Source organism: Oryza sativa, chromosome 4, assembly GCF_034140825.1.
Source record: "Oryza sativa Japonica Group chromosome 4, ASM3414082v1".
NCBI classification, from domain to species: Eukaryota; Viridiplantae; Streptophyta; class Magnoliopsida; order Poales; family Poaceae; genus Oryza; species Oryza sativa.
The window spans coordinates 2,795,788-2,818,068 of NC_089038.1; the positions used below are offsets into that span (position 1 = coordinate 2,795,788).

General features: G+C 42.8%; 1 protein-coding gene across 1 annotated transcript; it reads right to left on the minus strand.

Moving 5' to 3' along the window:
* Positions 1–9,062: 9,062 nt before the first annotated feature.
* Positions 9,063–11,882, minus strand: LOC107276874 (uncharacterized). The gene is made up of 2 exons (XM_015779689.3): positions 11,710–11,882; positions 9,063–11,555 (listed from the first exon to the last, which is right to left on the minus strand). The coding sequence occupies exon 2, from the start codon at positions 11,545–11,547 to the stop codon at positions 9,238–9,240; it is 2,310 nt and encodes a 769-aa protein (XP_015635175.1). The 5' UTR covers positions 11,548–11,555; positions 11,710–11,882; the 3' UTR covers positions 9,063–9,237.
* Between the last annotated feature and the right edge of the window lie 10,399 nt (positions 11,883–22,281).

The window sequence follows — 22,281 nt, forward strand, 5'->3', positions numbered from 1 at the left end:
TGCATTTTCTTGGATTAAATGTAATTAAAAGTGTAATCAGATCTGGTTGGGGTGAAGGGGACTTATTCGATGCATGCATCGAGCCGGTCTCTTTTTTTTTTCATTCCTAGGACCTTAAACCGGCACATTTGAGAGAACTCAAAAAGGTTCCTGTTGCCAAATTCGGCACCCATATGTGGTTGGCAACCGACACATATCCTTTTCTGTAGTAGTGCCTATAAATCCTTGATGGGGTACCAGCATTGTTAATTAAACACACAATTATTCAAGTGGTGTACATCTTGTTTACTGCTGTCCAAGCACTGGTAGCTTGAAACTGATATCCAAGCTTGATAAGGGTACCATTCAGACGTATAGTTCACGAGTGACGATTAACCAGGAAATCAATCTAACGCCATAAAATTCAGACTCGAAGGGGTAGGTAAGTCTCGTACGCGTGGGTTTACGTAATTAGTTCATTTAGCTTTGAGTACTCTGCATCTCTTGATTGGGTAGGAAAGTCTTGATTGTTTAGGTTAATCTCTAGAGGGCTGCTACAAAACGGGATCCCATTGTAATGGAATAGACATATTAACTATTCTCTTGCACGAGTATCACAGGTATCAGGTCCTATATATCACAAAGGATTCCTTGTGGCTCCCGCAGCTATTGTGACTAATTTTCCCTAAACTCAAGAGGCATCTTTAACCTGGGAGAAGGCCAATATAATGTTATGTTTGGCATATCACTCATAAATATTAAGATTATCATCCCTGTTAGTGTCAGGGGAGAATTTTGAGAAGTTTGTCAAGACTAATGCTTAGTACAAATTTAGTGCCTATGCACATTTGCCGCCATAATTTAAAAGGTAGCACAAAAAAATTGCGTGGCGTGCAAACATAGTGGGATGGACATCACACATTTCATATGCGCCACTTGTCCATTTCATATGATTCTTCTCCCATTAGGCTACGGTCATTTTCAGAGTTGTAATACTAAGACAAAGTGGACCATAATTGACTTGGTTCATCATTCCACAAATCAATAAGAAATATAGAAGACTAAGAGGCAAACTATGTAAGATCCTATTAATCTTGTCATTTGATGGAAAAGATGAAGCTTTACTAAGGGGTTGTAGCAACTCCAAATTTAATAATAATAAAGCTCACTTTCCTCTCAAGGGGAAATAAAATTGCCTCTATGTCCTATGTATGCTACTCTTGAAATTTTCTTCTGTAAGTTCTTTGCAAGCAATAGGGACATGCTTAATGTCCTGATTTAAGAAAGTAGTTAAATAAGAAGATTAATGGCATTATTTTGGGTTGAATCATTATGAGACATTGTCGAAATTATGGCATTATTTTTCGGCCACATTTCTAGGGGAGAATATACGTCTCATTAAGGTCGAGACACTTCACCCTTAGAAATTTCTGACATCTATTATTACTTAGATAAAGCTAAAGTAAATCAAGTGATTCAAGTTCATAAGGTATTATGCTTCCATTACATAAATAATAAAATAAGTGGGAGCTCATCAAGAGCTCTAATAAGAGAAGATTATTCTACCTCATTTATGACTCATAGCTCCATTATGTGGATGTTATAATTTTGTGACTTGCACAATTAAATATACATAACATAGCTTGAGGGTTTTGTTATGGAAAGACAAGTCACATATGGGGTGCATACTTAAGAAATCCATTTGTGGACTTAATCAAGCATTGATGATGTTTTAAATTCTGCTGCATCATTAGTGAACTAAGCTTAAATAAGAATGAGGACAATAATTATTCTATAATGATGGAAGTAAGACGTCATTGAAATTGTGTCATTGTCGCTTATGTCACATACCTAGGGGAGTTTGGAACGTCTAATGAGATAGAGATATTCTTTCCCTTAGATTTTAATGGCATTGTTTAGCTTTAAGTGAAAATTTCACTAAGTTAAGAAATTAGCCAACAAATGATTATTTATGGCTATGTTTACCCATAAGCGACCTCCGATTTCCTTTAAGAAATGTAAGACACTAATGCTAAAATCAAATGAAGTTATGAGATCTGATTATGGTGGTAAACACTAAATAAAGCTTGTTCACCTTATAAGACATTAAAAATAAGCATTCATCCAAATGGTTTTCCAACCATCTAAGAATAAATTGAGATGGATGAACAAAATAAGACATTAAAGTGTTCATCTAAATGGTTTTTGAACCATACAAGAATAATTGAGATTGATGAACAAAATAAAGAATTTTGTAGAAGTTTCTGAATGAGTCAAAATACTGGGCCATTTAAGTGGGTTAATAAAATTAAGCCTGACTCTAATGGAAATTTCGAACAATTCAAGTGAGGTGGACAAGTGCATGAAAATTAAAGGTGGGAATTTCATTCACCGGTACTCTATACTAATGACATTTTATTGTCAAGCAATGCATATTGCTGTTAGAAACCGAGAAAATTTTTCCCTGAGTTATTTTGGTCTGAAGGAGTACTGGCTTATATCAATAAGTCATATATTGACATAAAGAAATAATTTGAGAGAATTTAGTTATAGTTAGTCAAGCTAAAATTAAATTATAAAGATAATCATTTATGATTCAGCAGAGAGAAGCTTGAGATTAGCTCAAATCTGGATGCATACAGATTTGGCATATATTTTTACTGGGAATCTTGGCAGTATTTAATTAAATCCAGACTAGACCACTGGTATTAAGAATGTTTTGCATTATTTGCATGACAATCTTAAGTAACATGCTCATATTTCTAAAGTCCAATGATCTCAGAAGTTTAGAGGCATTTAGACACTCATTTTGTGAGATGTGTGGATATTTATAAAGTTTATTCAGATTAAGCTATGTCCACGCATAGGGGAGCAATAACCATGGAAAAGCTCCAAAATAATCTCTTACTGCATAGTCGATGATGCAATTAGATTTTAAAGCATGTTATGATTAATCATATATATAAGAATATTTCCCAAAACTAAGAGTGGTAAATAGCGCTTATAAACCACTCAAAAGGTGTAAACCACTCAATTATACTGTGTTATAAGTTGTGCACTAATCAAACACGGTTTTCTATTCTAGTAACAACATGTTGTGTGCTTTCTGCCTAACACTTTGATATAGTTGTGAAAGATATGTCCTGGGATCGAATTATTATTAAGCTAAGCTTTTGCTCATGGATCCATACTTTAAAGGCTCATAAAGTTAAGATTAATTAAGATATGTTCTGGCCAATACATGTATAAATAAGAGCCTAACTAAGATCCTAGATGAGGGGGACTTAATTTTCAATCAACACCCACTAAGTTAAGCTTGAGTTTATTTGGATACTATAGTGAACTGTATGTCTTGTTGTCTCGGTGACGCATAATGTTGTTGAAAACACATCGCTTGGGGAGCTATTTTATTTGATAAACTCGTCAGCTAGTCTCAAAATCAAGGGGAGAATGTTGGTTAATTTTATCGGCTAATGCCGGTTAGTTAGGATAAGGATAAAATCCCACCGATTTTCCTATCCTAACAAGAAATAAACTAAGAGATAAATCTGTTTTGTGTGATCGGTACAAAATAGATTCGAATTTTAGATTGAGAAAACCCCCGAGCCCCACCAGTGTCGCTTATATAAAGAAAGAGAAGGAGGGAGGCTGAGTGACTACTTAACTCTCTCCAAGCATAAACCCTAATTCAATCGTCCGATCGATTAGACACTAGAAGGGGTTCGTGAGGTATCTCAGTACAGAAGAAACAAAGAAGAAGAAAGAAGAGAAGCAATGGCTTCATCTCACGTCAGTTAGATCAATTAATTTCCGCATAAGCAGAAGATGACCATGTTTAGGCTAAGATTCAATTAATTAGTTGGATTAAAGCTAGGGCCACCATCATGCCGTGCAATCACCGCCGCTAGCTTCGCCACCGCGGGAGCTACCTCGGCCACCACTTCGCCCTCATAGACCGACAGCCAAATCATTACCTCCACCGCGAAATTCAATCGCCGTCTCTTCCACTGTCTCTAGCTGCTCCCCGACGGCGAGGCAAGGCTCGTCCGGTCGTGCTTCCACCGCCAACGGCTTTGCCGCGCTGTGCAGCACCTCGGCCGCCTCCTCGCCTTCGACATCCATCGCCGGAGTCCGCTTTTGCCGCCGCCTCGTGCCTCTCCTTCCTCGTCTAATCCCTCCATTCTCTTTATTAGATCGAGGGCAAGCCCGTCCGCCTCTTCCAGGGCGCCGCCCATCACCGGAGCGCTGCTGCCTTCCTTCGCCCTGAGCTCTGCCAGCCACCTCCCTCCATCTCCGTGCCCCTCGGTGAGCACCCATCTCCTTTTTCTCGGTTCCTTCCGCCGCTCCCCGTGCCGCCACTCACAGCCGGTGTTGCCGCCGGTGGTCGTCAGGCTGGCGCCGCCACCGCCCAGTCGGGTTGGCTAGCGAGCCAACCCACCCTTCCGCCGTGCACCGCCACTGTGGACTCGGTCCACGGTCGACTAGCACCTTTGGCTCCGCTGACTAGTGGGGCCTGCCCTTTGTGGATGTGGTCCACACCTCTCCCCTTGCTGACATCAGCAATCGGCTTTTCCCTTTGTAAAATAATTATTAATTGCGTCATAAATCGATAATAATTCCAGAAATCCATTTAAATGGCTCAAAATTTCTAAAATTCATATATAGTTCATATGAATAACGAATTGAGCCATTCAACTTGCAAAATTCATCTAAAATTGATCCCTGTTGACGGTCGTTATAGACCAATTTCGACCGCTAATATAACTAAAATAATAGAGAATTGGTTATGCTCATAATGCATATTTTGTTTTGAAATAATTTAGTTCCACTTGTACTTGGAGAATAATTTGTTGCATGTACTGAGCAAATAAAATGAGAAGAAATGAGGAAAACTCACTCCTAAGCAAGCATATGGATAAGATGGGCCCACATGATAGGTGTAACCGTCCTGAAAACTGCATCAACTACCATAACCATCATGAGGACCCACCTGTCAGCCACTCTACTGTACTTGGGGGCCTGCTGGGCCGACCCAGGTTCGGCCGAACCCCTGGCAGCTGTGGCTCCGGCTGGCCCTACACATGGTCATCCAGGATCACTTGCCAATGACGGTTCAGGGGCAGAAAGGACATTTTGCCTTCTCCATAACCGTCATACCGACCCTATAAAAGGAGGAGCTCACTTCACTTCTCAACACAGTCAAGCAAGCTCAAGATTTCTCTCTACACTTTATTTAGTAGTTTTTGTGCTAACTAAAGTAGAATAGAATAGTTTTCGGAGTCCTCGGAGTCTTCGAAAGAGTTCGGGTATGGCTCTAGTATCTTTTCTATCGGCTTTTGTAAGACTTCCAGCATTAATGAAATATTCTTCTTTATATACTTTCGGTACTTTGTTTAGTCTGAGTATCGGCTTTACTTTACATTTGTGTCGTATTAATTGTATGGTTAGCTTCCCAGAGTGGTATTTATTAATGTAAACGAGGTACTTAGATTAATAAGTATCATTATCTGGGCATATATGCTACGGATCTGTAGAGGTGGGCCGCTGATGATGATAGCTCAGTACAGGTCTTCCTCCACGATAGTATATATTCCTAAGACAAATTCCTCCGTATTTAGCCCCGGTTGGACGGCCATGACAGGTTGTCGTAAGGAATTCGGCAACCCAGGGTGGTCTCTCGAAACACCAGGAGGGCACTATTAGGGGATATTGGCCACATGATTGTATACTAGCAATTGTAGACTAAAGATTGAGTGTATATTAGAAGTATAGGAATTGAGTTCTTTTCTATTTCTCCTTCTACTTAGTTTAGGATCATTATTAGAGGGAATCTAAAAGCGACTACTTAGTTTAGGATCATTATTAGAGGGAATCTAAAAGCTTCGCTTCGTGTCACTCTACCCATATGCTGAATTAACCCCTACTAGGCTTTGATGAAGGCAAGTAATATATATGTATATAATCATTAGCATGGTTCTCTCTTTCAATATCTTCCCTTAGAATTAAATAAATACGATACCCTGGAATACTCCCGGGTGAAATGCTATAATGGTATATCCGTATGCTTGTGGATTTTTTCTGTAACCAACCAGGACTAAAGATCTATTTTTGTCCCGGTTGTTTAACAACCAGGAAGAAAAACGTCCACCCACACGCGCGCACCAAGTCTCCGGCGCTTCTCTCTGCATCCTGTGCATGCACAGCCCCTCTCTCTCTCCATCTCCCATCCTTATCAATTTTTCTTCTCCTCCCTTATCTCCATCCTGTGCATGCATCCTCTCCATCCTTCTCCTTCCATACTCCCCTTGCTCTTCTCTCACCCTCTCTCCAGCTCCCCTCCCCTCCCCTCCCTCTCTCCCTCCTCCCCTCCACTCCCTCTCCCCCTCCACCCCTCCCCTCCCCTCCGGCAGGCCGCGACAGAAGCAGAGGCGGCCGGCGGCGGGATGGAGGCTGAGTGTGGGCCGGTGGCAGCCGGGCGCGAGCCAACGGTAGGGAGGCCGGCCGGCGGGATGCAGGAAGAGCGCGGGCCGGCAACGGCCGGGCGAGGGCCAGTGGGATGGAGGCCGGCCGGCGGTGGCCCGGCGCGGGCCGGAGGCCTCGCCCTCCCCTCCCCAGATCCGGACGGAGAAGAAGCTGCGGGATGGGGGTGATTTGATTTTTTTGAGTTTTTTTATCTTTTTTTTTATGATTTGTGGATGTTGTGATTTGTGAATGTTTTGAATGAATATGTGAATCGATATTGTGAATGAATCTGCGATGTTGTGAATGAGTCTGTGAATCGTTGTTGTGAATGAATCTGTGAATCAATATTGTGAACGTATTTGTGATGTTGTGAATGAATCTATGAATGGATATTGTGAATGAATTTGTGATGTATTTGTGATGAATCTGTGAATCGTCTGTGAATGAAAAGATATGAAAGGAGGAAAAATAAAAGAAAAAGCCGAAGGAGAAAAAAAAATTAGTCCTCCCGGTTGGTAACACTAACCGGGACTAAAGATGCAACCGTCTTTTGTCCCGGTTGGTGTTACCAACCGGGACTAAGGATCCATCTTTAGTACCGCTTATTTCAAGCGGGACTAAAGATGGGCATCTTTAGTCCCGGATTCCTCCTCCCGGTTGGAAACTTAGGAGTAAAGGGGTTACCAACTGGGAGTACAAATGGTTTCTCCACCAGTGTGTAAGTATTTTACGATTTATTTACATTTGGATCTGTATATTAATTTATCATTTTGTACCCTAGCTGATTCCTAGACAGGGATTTAATACACAAAATAGTCTGAAAATTTAGGCTAAATTTCTGGACGTAACATGAAAATAGCCAAATTGGCCTCACTAGTCAGACCTCTTAGAAACCTGTAGCCTGACCGAAGTTCATTGTCCACTTTTACCATCTAAACACGTGCGGTGAGACCGTCTTTTGCCTGAATGTTCTGAACCACTTCTATATTTAATCTAAATTTGACCTATTGTCAAATTTGGATGTCAGCCCATACAAATTGCATTCCTTAGATTTGAACTTTGAAATAACCAATGGTTGATAGTTGACAGTGTCTCGAGATCGATTTTTACTGTAGTGCACGAATCTTGGTGTATTCCTAGCCATTTAAAAGTCAATATGTGTACATTTTCATGTAGCTGAAAACTAGACAATCCCACAGCTGGAAAATATTTTGTCAGCCAGACGATGCTCGGCAGGTGATGTTGGAAGCGCGATGCCGCCAAAACAAGGTGAGGAAGAAGACGAGAGTACCTACAGAACAGAGCTCAAATTGAATGATAAGGAACTCGATAACACATCGGGTGTAAATTAAACAGCATTTGCCATCCAGCTGAAACCACTACAAGAAAACATAATGTTTTCGGCGGCCATACGATTTCTTCGGTCAAAAATGGGCTGCCAATATTAGTCTTTAACCCTCGTTTCCTGATTAAGTGATTATACCCCTATATATACTCCCTTCGGACTGATAATATTAGTCGTTTTGAATAAGGGTAAAGTCAAACTTTAAAATCTTTAACTATAAATAATTTTTAAAATATTTATCTTGCAAATATGAAAACTATATGTATAGATTAGTCTTAAAAAGTACTTCAATAAAATCACATATTTATTGATATTTCAATATAAATTATAATAGAAAATAGTTGTAAAAGTTATTTTTGGAGACCGTGCTCTTGTCCAAAACGAAAAGTATTATCAACGAAAAGTATTATCAACCCGGAGGGAGTACATCTAAAACTAAATAATAAGATCTGGCCTAGACAAGCATATATATTTCCATCCATACACATAAAATATCATACTAATATTCATTTGTAGTAAATTCATGCGAATCAAATTAGCGAAGTCGACGGAGGACGACGACGACCCTAACGTATGTAATATTATAGTGAACTTTAGTTTCTTGCATTATATATTATCAACAACAACAAAATTAGCATCACGAAAATACTTTCCTATATGAATCAAATGATTTGACAGGCATAATATTAAATAATACAATTTACAAGTATCCACTTTTTTAAAAATAAAATGTTCTGTTTTATTTTGGGGCGGAGCGGGGGTATATTGACGGAGATAGTAACGCATGAAATTGAGAAAACGACGGCAGATAAACCAAGTCTTTGGCGGCTGACGGAGATAGTACCTCGTGACTTGCTCAATGTGCCTGCATGTGACGGCAGCGGGTAAATGTTGTTAACTAATAACATGCGCCAAAAGCTAGTTTCGTTCAACTATATATGGCAACTTTTCTGTTAAATTTCCAAGGATCCCAGATCGAAGTCGGCCCAATCAGCTGGCAACTTCAAGAATACATGAAAAAGAAATGTTGATTTGGCAGAGTGCCACCAAATGTAGTTTCGTTCAACTATATATGGCTACTTTTCGCTGAAAAATTAAATGTCCATACTAATTAAAGCTGCTAATATTGAATTTCTTCTTCCTCAGATATATATATTTCACATCTATAGCTTGCGATTATCGAAGTCTAAGTAATGTAATTGTTCACGTTTAAAACTTTGCTAATTACTTGTTTTAATTAACTAACCTTTGCATCCATTCGAAATTTCATTAATCTTACAGAAACTTTTGTCCCGGGCTCCCGGCACGGTAATTCCTTGTGCATACATTGATAACGCTGCAAATACAAAGTGAGTTACACTGGAAAACAAAATATCGAGATGGAGTCCTAAACAATTTGCTGCAGTTAAAAATACACTAGTACGAAATACGAAATATGATACGCCAGCATGTTAGTAGGAAAAGAACTCTTCAGGCTTTTTCTTTTTGCCATCCCTGTGATCAATGCGAAATACGCCAGCATGTTCATTGAGGATCCAGAGGATGGTTGTGAGCTCGCCGCCACAGGCGAGCTGCTTGGCATGGGAATCCCTTGTGCATCGGACCGACGCAAACATCAGAAGACGCACCCATGCCATGAAGATATGTTCCAGCATTTCCGACATAGAGAAGTCCTCCTTGTCCCATTTTTTCAGTTCAGGAATCAACTGCTTAAGTCTTTTATACCTATCGAAGCCAGGGGATTCGGAGCTGAAGGTTTTGGGCGTCGTAATGTTGGACTTTTCTCCTGGGATTTTCATTACCCGACTTAGCAGCGCCAAGGCGAAGCTAGTTCCGTCAGAGAGAATTATATTCTGGTCGAAAAGAGCACTTGCGAGTTCTGGCCTCGACTTGTGGGTACTATATCCTGGCCTCCAGTTGCTGATATTCATCGGCCTCATGGGTTTGGGCTGTTTCTCCTTGTCTATTAGGAGTTGGGCGAGATTCTTCTTTCCTTCCACGCTGTTATTAACAGAAGATTGTAATTGGTTGCCCTTAATTTCGTTCAGTGCTTTGAGGGCACCTTCGTACAGGCTGCGTAGCTTAAGGCCTGGTAGCATGCTTGGGCGCACCACGACGAGGAACACCATGTAATTCGACAGTGCCTTGATCGCCCGTACATGCCGCAACGATGATGCATATTCACCACTGATCAAGAGGAAGATGTCTGTGGTGATGTGCAAGATAAGGATGGTCTCTTGGAATGCAGGTGCAAAGTCCAGAGCCTCTTCTAGTTCCCGATGCATTGCTGCTTGCGGTTCCGCCAACACCGCCGCTACTTGTTCTGGTAATTCCAATGCGGGCACCATGGGCGGCTGCTTGTCAGGAATAATAGGCGGGTACGCTGACTTGAGACATTCCCATATACTTTCGAACATAAGGTTCCTAACATCTGATGACTGATAGCATAACATATGAAAGCCCAACGAGTTGTGGTATCTGTACTCCATCCAACGGTCATCCAGTGAAACTAATTCCAACACTGATTTCCACATCTTCAACTTCCATGTTATGTCACGAGTGCACTCGTCAAACAAGTTGTATTGCCCAATGATTCCTAGCCACCTCCTATAGCTAGTTGTTGGATGATCCTTGGAAAAGAACCTCGACGGATCCAGGGAGACGATGGAACGGCGAATCATGCGCCATTTCCCTGAGCACAGAAGGGAATGGTGAAGCCAGGAGCGTGGCCTATCATGCAAGAAGGAATAGGTCCATGTCGAGGCCACTGCTCTGAGGAGCCATTTGATATCCAGGATGACGATGCCACCCAGTACGATATAGGTGATCAAAACGTCAGGCTGCTGCAGACCTTCCTTGCTCTGAGACCAAAACAGCAAGAACATTGCAGATGTGATGAAATGGGAGGAGAAACGGATGGCATAGCCACCCCATGTGTGGACCATGGCTGCCTTGGTGTACAAGATGTCATACATGAGGGAGAGCTCCATGTCCACCACATCGTACAACATCTCATTCTCATTCCAGGTTTCAGGGCGGACAATCTCTTGTTTGTCGACATCATGCTCGTAAGCCATATTGTCGATGAAGGCGCCCTTGGTGATATGGAGCATGTCATGAGCCGCCAGCAGGATTTGCTCGTTATTGTCCATCTTCCTGCGGCCTATACGCCTTAAGTTTCGGATGCTATTGCTTAGTTTTATTGGCTTCTTCTGCTCGGCCTCCTTTTGGCTTGAACTTCGCATCTTCTCTAGCTTGGCGCGCCGCAGAGCGAATGCTCTCTCCCCATACTTGACAATGCCCATGATGAACATGACTGATGAGGACACCCGGACAATCGTGCCGCCGCTACTGAAGAATACATTCTTGTACAGTATATAGATTGTTCCCAACACCTGCATGAAAAACCCTATCATGTCGCGCCATGATAGGATGTTGTCTTCCAAGGAGTAGGAGGTGATGTTGTCCGGACCACCAGCATGGAACATCAGCAATGCGGCCCAGATCGTCACCAGCTGCACCGACTGGGACGACGGTGTGCTGCCGCCGATGGAGGACAGCTTGCCAAGCGCGAACGTCGGGGCCCAATTAGCCAACTGGTACGCCAGCCACAGGACCAACGTCTCCATGCCTGTGGCTTTACGGCGGCGAACATCGGCGAGGAAGACGAGGAGGAGTTGTGCCACGAAGCTGGAGAGTATTGCCAACCGGATCATCCACGCATTCCAGAAGAGCTGCAAGCCAATCATCCATCCAGGCATCGCCGACCCTGCTATAGTGAATGGGTACATGTTAGTCCACAAGGACAAAAGATTAACGCAAATTACATGTTAAGAGATCAAGGACAACAACTGATCCAGGATATATAAAACTGAATGAATATCCGTTACACCTCCCAGTATAATCACTGATCAACTACGCACCTGATTGATATCCCAGTCAAGCTTGGAAGCTACAAACTGCTATGATAGCAGGGAGTTATAACAAGACGTAGAACTTGCGCCCATCTAGGATTTATGCCTCTGTTGCATGCGCTCTACATTTCTATATTATTAGCCCAAAGGTTTAATGCATGTCACAGTGGATGCCAGCGTGATCAAACCTTTTCAATCATCCGCCTTATTCTAAGTTACAAGGAGCGCACTGCATGCATGTGCTTTTGTAGCCATGTAATAGAAACAAACTATGGGAATTAAGTAAAGGTAACGTACACTCATCTATAATTGTTTTGTACAACTATATCTGAGCACCACATGAGCATCACTACCATTCCAGGGACATGCACTCTACATTTCTATATTATTAGCCCAAAGGTTTAATGCATGTCACAGTGATCAAACCTTTTCAATCATCCGCCTTATTCTAAGTTACAAGCATATACTAGCTAGGTACGCACTGCATGCATGTGCTTTTGTAGCCATGTAATAGAAACAAACTATGGGAATTAATTAAAGGTAACGCACTCTCATATATAATTGTTTTGTACAACTATATCTGAGCACCACATGAGCATCACTACCATTCCAGGGAATGGGATAGATCCCCAGTTGCTTCTGCTACATCTGGATTTGCTAAAAGTGCTATAGCTCTTCCACATGCTCCAAATTAATGACCAGTTGGTTTTGCCACAGCTGGATTTACTAAAAGTGCTATGGCTCTTCCACATGCTCCAAATGAATGTAGGTAGTTACTCCCTCCATTTTAGGCTATAAAAAGTTTTGCCTTTGGTTAAAGTCAAACTGTTTCAAGTTGATTAAGTTTATATACAAATATAGTAATATTTATAATACTAAATTAGTTTCATCAAATCAATAATTGAATATATTTTCATAATAAATTTGTCTTAGGTTGAAAATTTTACTACTTTTTTCTACAAGCTTGATCAAACTTAAAGTAGTTTGACTTTGACCAAAATCAAAACGTCTTATAACCTAAAACAGAGGGAGTAATTTCCATTGAAAGATGCCATCTTCATAAGATGACACTACACCATGTCCTAAAAGCACCAACAGAACATCTGTCGGCAGAGGCCAGCTTTCACGTCATCTTATCTGTCGGAAAAGACCTTTACCGATAGAAAGAGTGTGTCCCTGAGTAGCCTGTCGTTAATGGAATCCACCGACAGACAGTATGACCTAGATATGTTAGCTTTCCCGACAGACCTATCTATAGTGAGATACAACAAACAGTCAGACAACAATATCAATCATTGCAGTATAATTAGTATTTTGATTATTTGATAGCATGGGCGAGAACCATTTGTGTACTTTTGTCATCCCCAAATAACTCTAGAACCGGATGTCCATCAACCTGCGCCCCATCCGGTGTCCACTCCGCCTAGCTGCCTTCGCCTGGCCGCAACTCCGCACCAATCTGTGCGGATGCACCCCACCGTGCCTCTCTGCCCTCGAAAGGCCACCGAACGCCAGATAGGAGATGAGGAGGAGGTCGCCGACGAGCTGCTGTCTAACGGCGCGTGGAAGAAAGCTAGTGAGGCGGCGGCGGCTTGAAGAATCAAGAGGAGCTAGGCTGGATCTAGGGTCCAGGTGACGAGCAGTTATATACCAACAGATAGTGGGTTGGAAGGTCTTTCCAACAGACAGTTTGACACGAGATTAACAATCAGCGACAGAAAGTTTGCCCCTAGAAAACCATAGAGTTCCCGACAGATGGTATGTCACAAGCTTTTACCGACAGACAGAAGGTTAGATGTTGATTCTCTATTTTTACCCACACACATCTGTGGGCAATTCTTTGACATGGTGTAGTGTGATAATAGCAAAGAAAATACAAGTATAAGAAAATATTGTTCTTGATTTCATATACATTGTTTTATTAATTATATCGTAGCATTTTAAGTTATGCCATCTTAATTGACACCAGGCTGTATTCAGTATTGAAAAAAAAATTGAAAACATTACAAGGGGGTCAAGAAATAGAACTGAATTTTCCACGCACAAAAAAAAAGAAATCTGAACATATTTTACTCCCTCCATTCCAAAATATAAGGCACAACCACCCTTAACCCAAAGACCAAGAAATAATTATTATCATCTTGTAGTTTGTACTAAATATAATGCATGCATACTAATATTCATTTGTAGTAAATTCATGCGAATCAAATTAGCGAAGTCGACTGAGGACGACGACGACCCTAACGTATGTAGTGAAGTCATAATTTATATTATTTGGGTTAACCTGCCCTCCGTCAAAGGGAAGTCCACTAGATGATTCGTCTTCTTTTGCTTTTATAGTTGTGTGTAGATAAGTACTAGCCTATAACTAAGGGGATGCCTAACGTACAATTATTGTCTGACAAGTTGGGATAAAGAAATGAGTAAGCATGCCCGTAATTGAATAATTAAAGCTAGCTTTCGTATTAAATTTATTAGTGATCTCCATGAAACCACCACTGGTGGAGAAATCGTTTGTAGTCCCGGTTCGTAACCCCCCTTTATATATATATATATATATATATATATATATATATATATATATATATATATATATATATATATATATATATATATATATGCATGTATATAGAATACATATATATATATGCGTATGTATATATGTATAAATACATATATTACACACATATTTATAATTTAAAGCACTTAACATTTTAACATTTTATGTACATATATGTTACCAAAATATATATTAACACTAAAGTAAATGTACGTACATATATAAATATATATATATATATATATACATGCATGTATAGTACAATCCATTTGCTCGCTAGCTATAGCTACGACTTCGTCGCCTGCGTTACGTCAGAAGAGGAAGGACCGACGTTACAAATTGTCGATCCGTCGTAGTAGAATTCACCATCGGGATTAAGGACTTCTTCGTTGATGAACCCCATCAGTTGTTCTTGAACAGCCGTGATAAAATCCTTGTGTGGGAGTTTTTCCCTCATGTGAATACGCTATCATTCGAAAAATAATGACATATCAATATATGAAATTAATAAACAACTTAACAAATCAATACGCAATGAAATTTTGAATGGTTTATGTATACATACATCGAGCTCTCGTTTGGTGTATATTTGGTTTGATAGGCAGTGGGCATACTCGCGTACGTAGTAGCGCATAAGTTAGTTCCCTTGTCCTGCTTTGCACACTACATGAGAAACGATGAGAGATTTAATATACTCTTTATATTAACTGTAACTAGAGATTCAATTCAATATAATTTTGGATCATGCATGTACTCACTGGAAAATGAAACCTCTGTCCAAGTTTTTCTTTCCAAGTCCCGCGGACCAATTGACGGAACTGATCCCAAGCCCTACATGTGCAGTTGCAAGCTATGATTAATTAAATATTACCCAACATCAACATAATAGCAACAGAGTCCCGCGACTTTGGAATAGATGGCATTATATTACCTGTCTATCAGTTGGAAGACCTTGTCAAAAACCTTCTCCTCTTTATTCATTGAGTCGTACACAGTGACTCTGCATGCGGCCAAGTCAAAAAAGAACAGGACCCAGTGGAAACTGGAATATGCGTGAGATAAGATAAATATCAGAATGTATATGTTATATGTATGGGAATGAAATTTGTTCGAACGACAATAAAAATTCACTCTGTGTTGTACGGCAATAGTATGAACGTCTTGTAATGCTGCTGTGTTAGGAGATGGACGAGATTGTCCTCTGTATCTTTCTCGTACTTGTCGAGCATTTCGGTGTTGATTTTCCGAGGGTCGATGAACCCAGTATCGTAAACCCCCCGCCGTCGGGCCCTTTGAATCTCCATTCTACAACAATGAAAGGAAATTATTATTGCTTACATATATGCCAGGAGCTAATTATTTGTAACACCCTAAAATTCGACCAATAAAAATTAAATTCTAAAAATGCGGACCTTCGAAAACTTTATAAATAAATTGCATCATGCCGATTTTGTTCAATGATTTTATTGGATTTTGATCTCGGAGTTCATCGATTACAAATAGAGGAAAAATTAATTAGGAATTAACCCTGAAATTAGGTTGGTTAAAGAAATAAATAAATTATAATTTAAAATAAAGATTAGGTGTGGATTGAAATAAATAAAATATTACCACGACCATATTTGTATCAATTAAATTTAAATGCGATGGAATAAGAATTAACCCTAATTAAAAATTCAAATAAATTATATAAATAAAATATGGGTAATATTAGTCTAGGGTGAATTCATTAGTTAAGATAACACAAATATTGAGTAAAATCCATATATGCAAAAAATTAGGAATGGTGGAATCAAATTTATAAAAGAAATAGACTAAAATGAGAAAAATAGGAAAATGCACTGTTCATTTCACTCTAGGTGCTCGACGTGGTCCCCCTAACCCAGCCCCCTCCTCTGCCGTCGTCATCACCGTCGCCGTCACGCCGCGTACCGTCGTGTCCCCGTGCATCGCATTTCCTAGCCCTAGCCCCTCCTCTGCCAAGCTGCCTCGCGCCCCGCGCGCCGCGCGCTGCCTCGCCTCCCCTCTGCCGTCGCCGACGCGTCTTGCCGCCACCGCTGCGCCGCGCACCATCGCCATCGCCGCTGCCGCGCCACGCCGCCGTCGCATCGCCTCGCGCCGCGCGCTCACCGCCCCGCGCCCCGTGCCCTGTCACGCGTCGCCGTGCCGCTGTCCCGTCGCCGTCGTGTCGCCGTCCCGCGCCTCGCGCCGCGAGCCGCCGCGCGCCGTCGCTGCCTGTCGCGTCGCCGTTGTCACCGTCGCCGTCGACGTCCCGTCGCCACGCGCGCGTCCCATCGCCGCCACGTGCCCCGCGCCCCGCCACGCCGCTCTCCCGCCGCGTCGCCGCCCGTCGCGTCGCCGCTGTCGCCGTCGACGTCCAGTCGCCGCGCGCGCGTCCCATCGCCGCCTCGCGCCACGCGCCGCCGTGCCGCCGTCGCGTCCCCCGCCCCCTCTCTCTTCCCTCTCCCCTTACTCTCCCCCCCTCTCCCCAATAAAAACCCCGGCCCCTTCCCCCTTCTCCACCCCACTCCATTCCCTCCTCCTCTCCCTCTCCCCCTCTCCACGCGCCGCCGTCGTTGTGCCGCCGCGCCGCCGCCGCAAAGCCACTGCGCCGTGCCGCGACTTGCGCTGCCGTCGCCATCGTCGCCGCCGCCGCCGCTGGTGAGCCGTCTTCACCCCCCTCTCGCGTCCACCGCCGTCACCGCCCGGGTGAGCAAGAGCCGGGAGAGAGAGAGAGATAGAAAGAAGCCGAGAGGGAGGAGAGAAAGAGAAAAGAAAGGAAAGGGAGAAAAAGAATAGAAAGGAAAAAGAGAAAAAGAAAAGAAAAGAAAAGAGGAAAAAAAACAAAAGAAAGAAAAGGAAAAATAAAAAAAAAGGAATTTGAAGGAGGTTAAGGAAGTTTAGAAAATTTAAATAAATAGAATTTAATTATAGATTAATTATAGTCGTAGAATTGCAAAACTTAATATAGTTATAGATTATATTTGGTAATCTCTATAAGTAATCAATTCACGGTAGAAATTCGGATTTAATTACTAGTAATTTTAGCCGTGTATTATATTTAGTCGTTTAGTCATAGACTAAATTAAATCGTACAATATTATATAATTCGAGGATTTCGTCCGATACTTAGCCGCGATAGAAATTTTTAACCTATTACATGCATATAATATTCGGGTTGATTAAATTAAAGACTTGTGCTAATAAAATATTTATACCCACGAAATAGTTTAGGATGGATAAATTAAGATCAGATTAGCTCTATTCCACAAACAAAAATAGATAATGTAAGAAACCGACTTCCGCACTCGATGTCTTCTTGAATTTACTTGGATCTTTATTTGAATTCTAACCGGATTCAAATCGTTTCCTCGCACGTAATTTTAGAGCCCGAGGGAGTTGCGGATCCGAGCAAGGATCAAGACCCGCAGGACTACGAGCAAGGCAAGTCATCATTATTCCTTGAACATGTTGATCCCAATTGCGAAATTGTTTTGCTTACAAATAAAATTGCATGCAATGATGAACATCCTACTTGCGATTATGCCATGCCTTGATTATTGTTTACCCCTTATTCCTTCGTAAACATGTTTACGTATGAGTCCCTAGTCAACTATGACAAATGCTTAGAAATGCTATTCTAGAATCATGCATACTCATATTTATCAAATGCTATATGCTTGGGCAATTGCCTTTGGGAAGGTAATTGAGATGCGGCATGTGGAGACATGAGCACCACATTGCCATGATATTGATGACATGATTTGCGAAAGGAGAAATAAAACTAAACAACTGTTTTCGACTGGGGCGGACGGAGGATTTGGGTGGTATATGGAAAAGGCTAGTACCGTCCCCGGTCAATTAAGCACCGAGCCATGAAGTTAAGCATGAAACGACCCCCGCACAACCGCACTTCTCGTATGGGTATAGACCTAGCGGAGTAGATAGCCGAGCGGAGGCAGTATCCCTGCATAGATGGTTCACCCCTAAGCGAGGCAGGTGCGCTATGGTGGGACAGCCGTTGAGGTAGGGCCGAGAGGCGTGCCCTACATCAGTGTCGCCATTGTTTGGACTGCCATGAGTGTGTGTGAGAGAGAACTTAACTTGAACCATAATTTAATATGTGTGTGAGACTTCTCTTTCCTGGGAGAGCCAGAACTCCTCTCACTGCTAGAAACATGGAGGCCTAGAGTGCGTGAGGATTTAGGTTCATGGAGCGGGTACTGCCAATGCAAGGTTATCGAAAAGCTTTGCCGTGACGAGTCTCATGTGTTGGGACGAGGCTCATGTGTTGGGCAGTCGCGGAGTGCAGGTAAAGTGTACATCCACTGCAGTGTGAGTAAACCAAATCTATTCGAATAGCCGTGCTCGCGGTTATTGAGCACCGGGACATGTATTACACTTGGCTAGACTCTAAATTCTTAACTTGTATGGGATGGGATATTGCATAATGATTTCTATACTGATGGAGGCACTTCCTGAGAGGCGGGAAGGTGGACGTCCTCAGAAAACTATGACGATTCAATGGCGGGAAGCTATCCTTGGGATCACAATGGATGGTGGACAGAACCGTCGTTGTCTAATGCGAACACTAGTATTAAAATTTGATCAATGCATGCTAGGTCTTAGGCTTGTGAAAAGAATTACAAAACTTGCTTTGTGCAAAAGAACCATAGCCATTCCTTGAATACCCTTTATCATGTGCATTGTTGCTGTGGTGGCTTGCTGGGTACGGTTGATACTCACCCTTGCAACATACAAACTTAATCAGAGGTCGGAGATGAAGCTTCAGAGGACCCCTACGCTTACTACCAGGAGGGTGATGAAGACGATGGCACTCAGTAGGTCTTAGTTACGGTCGTTGCCTGTGGCAATGGCGTGCCGCTGCCTTAACTCCGCTGCCCTATCTACTTCTGTTTTTGGGATGTATTCCAGACTGCTCGGTCCGATGATTTAAAACTATGCCTGCGGGCTTATGATGTAATAATTCGTACTAGACACTCGTGTATGTGTATTTGGTATTTCAGCTATGAATTCGTGTGTACCAGACTACTTGATCCAGCGAAATGGTACTGTTTACATGATTGATTCCTGTTATAAAAACGGGGGTCCACATTATTGAACGAAACAAATCGAACTCAAAGATACTTACAAAATCCATGCGCTCAGAAGAGAGACGTCGAGGGCGTCCCGATGGTACAGATCGAAGACATCCTTGAAATGGATCCATAGAACATCTTCTCCTTGCAAGAAGTCGGGGTTTCTGATCTTCGCTCCGAACATCTCTCTACCATTGGCGCTTATTTCTATGTACCATTCATGGAATTTGTACATTTGTGTCGGTAGGGACTGCAGCTGCTCAGGCCTGACAAGCGGTTTACCGAGTTCAAACTTGTATGCCACTTCCGCCTTCGGGATTGGTGCACCTCCAACCAACTGAGCCATGGTTAGACCGGTGTCCGAAATGAAATCCGTTATGCCAAAGTCTTCGCCGGTCACCAACGGCTCGACCACTTGGTGTGGTTGTTCTCCAAGCTGAGGAACTGGTTTGGATTTCCTGTAATAGGCTTTCCTAAGTGTTCGGTCATAGTCCGATTGCTTTAAGGCCTCCTTGTTTGCGGTGGACATTCCCTTGAAGAAATTCTTCACGCTCGGGTCGATAGGTATCTTCTTTTCAGGACTCCGAGGCTTGAGTTGCCTCTTCACTTCTCCTGCCACATAAGCGTCAAGCTCCTCTTGACTGCAACCGTACGGCGGCTCCTTGTTTTTGGTGGTGTCAACTTTGGCCTTCTTCGTTGCCCTTGTGCTGGCAGGAGGTGGAGCTTGGCGAGACCTTGTCTTGGGAGGTGCAGGCGGACACGGTGGAGGAGGAGGCGGAGGAGCCGGAGGAGATGGTGCAGGAGGAGGTGGCGGAGGAGCCAGAGGAGATGGTGCAGGAGGAGATGTCTACCGTCATTATTGCTTTCCTTCCGAGAGTCCCCTTTCCCTGTAGTCTCCCTTCATGGCGTGATTCAGGTACCCCGATTGGGCGAAGGTCTTCAATAAATTCTACGTAGAATTCAATGACCTCCTCTGTTCCATACCCCTTGGCGATGCTTGCCTCTGGACGAGCACGGTTACGAACATACTTCTTCAGAACGCCCATGTACCTCTCGAAAGGAAACATGTTGTGTAGGAACACAGGCCCGAGAATACCGATCTCGTTCACTAGGTGACAAAGCAGATGCGTCATTATATTGAAAAATGAAGGTGGAAATATCAACTCAAAGCTGACAAGACATTGCACCACATCATTCTGAAGGGCTTCTAACCTATCCGGATCGATGACCTTCTGCGAAATTGCGTTCATGAAAGAACATAGCTTTTTTATTGTTGCCCGGACATTGTCTGGGAGGATACCCCTTATTATAACTGGTAGCAGCTGTGTCATCAACACGTGATAGTCATGAGACTTTAGGTTTGTGAATTTCTTCTCCTTCATCCTTATTATTCGCTTTATATTCGTGGAGTATCCAGACGGTACCTTGATGCCCTCCAAGCATTGAAACATACTTTCCTTCTCTGCCTTGCCAAGAGTGTAGCTGGCTGGACTCAAGTAATGGCTTCCTTTCTCCTCTGGTTCCGGGTGAAGGTCGCCGCGTTGTTCCATATGCTTCAGATTATTACGTGCTTCCAGTGTATCTTTCGACTTTCCATATACACCTAGGAAGCCAAGAAGGTTTACGCAAAGGTTCTTAGTGAGGTGCATCACGTCGATTGCGTGGCGGATGTCCAAGAATTCCCAGTTGGGTAACTCCCAAAATATGGAGTTTTTTTTCCACATCGCCGCGTGACCATCTTCGCTTTCTATAGGCTGGCTGCCAGGCCCCTTTCCAAACACTACTTTAAGATCTTTAACCATAGCAAACACTGTTTTCCCGCTGCGATGTTTAGGCTTCGTACGGTGGTCCACCGTATGTTCAAAATGCTTGCCTTTCTTCTGTACCGGGTGGTTTGCTGCAAGGAATTGACGATGACCCATGTACACAACCTTCCTACAGTGCATAAGATACGTACTTGCTGTTTCATCCATACAGTGCGTGCAAGCTTTGTACCCCTTGTTGGACTGCCCGGATAGGTTGCTAAGTGCAGGCCAATCGTTGATGGTTACGAACAGCAACGCTCGTAGGTTAAACTTCTACTGTTTGTCCTCGTCCCACATGGGGACACATTCCGTCTTCCACAACAATTTAAAATCTTCGACCAGTGGTCTTAGGTACACATCGATGTTGTTACCAGGTTGCTTGGGGCCTTGAATAATAATCGGCATCATTATGTACTTCCTCTTCATGCATAGCCAAGGGGGGAGGTTGTAGATACACATCGTAACAGGCCAAGTGCTATGGCCGCTGCTTATCTCTCCAAAAGGATTCATGCCATCCGTACTTAAACCAAACCGTATGTTTCGTGCGTCCTTTCCAAAGTCTTTAAATTTTCTATCGATGTTTCGCCACTACGAACCATCTGCGGGGTGTCTCAGCATCCCGTCCTGTTGACGTTCTTCAGCGTGCCAACGCATCATTCTAGCATTCCCCTTATTCCTGAACAAACGCCTTAGCCGTGGTATTATAGGGAAATACCACATCACCTTAGCAGGAATTCTCTTCTTCGTTAGCTGCCCGTCAACCTCACCTGGATCATCTCCTCTAATCTTGTATCGTAGTGCTTTACAAACAGGGCATGCTTCTAGGCTATCGTACTCCTCACCGTGATATAGGATGCAATCATTTGGACATGCGTGAATCTTCTGAACTTCCAGTCCTAGAGGGCAGACTATCTTCTTAGCCTCGTACGTTGTCTCGGGCAATTTGTTTCCCTCCGGAAGAATGTTCTTGACGAGTTTCAATAAATCGCCAAATGCCTTGTCACTAATACCATTTTTTGCCTTCCATTGCAAGAACTCCAGAGTGGTATCCAACTTGTTGTGCCCCTGCTCGCAACCTGGGTACAATGACGTTCTGTGGTCCTCTAACATCTTGTCC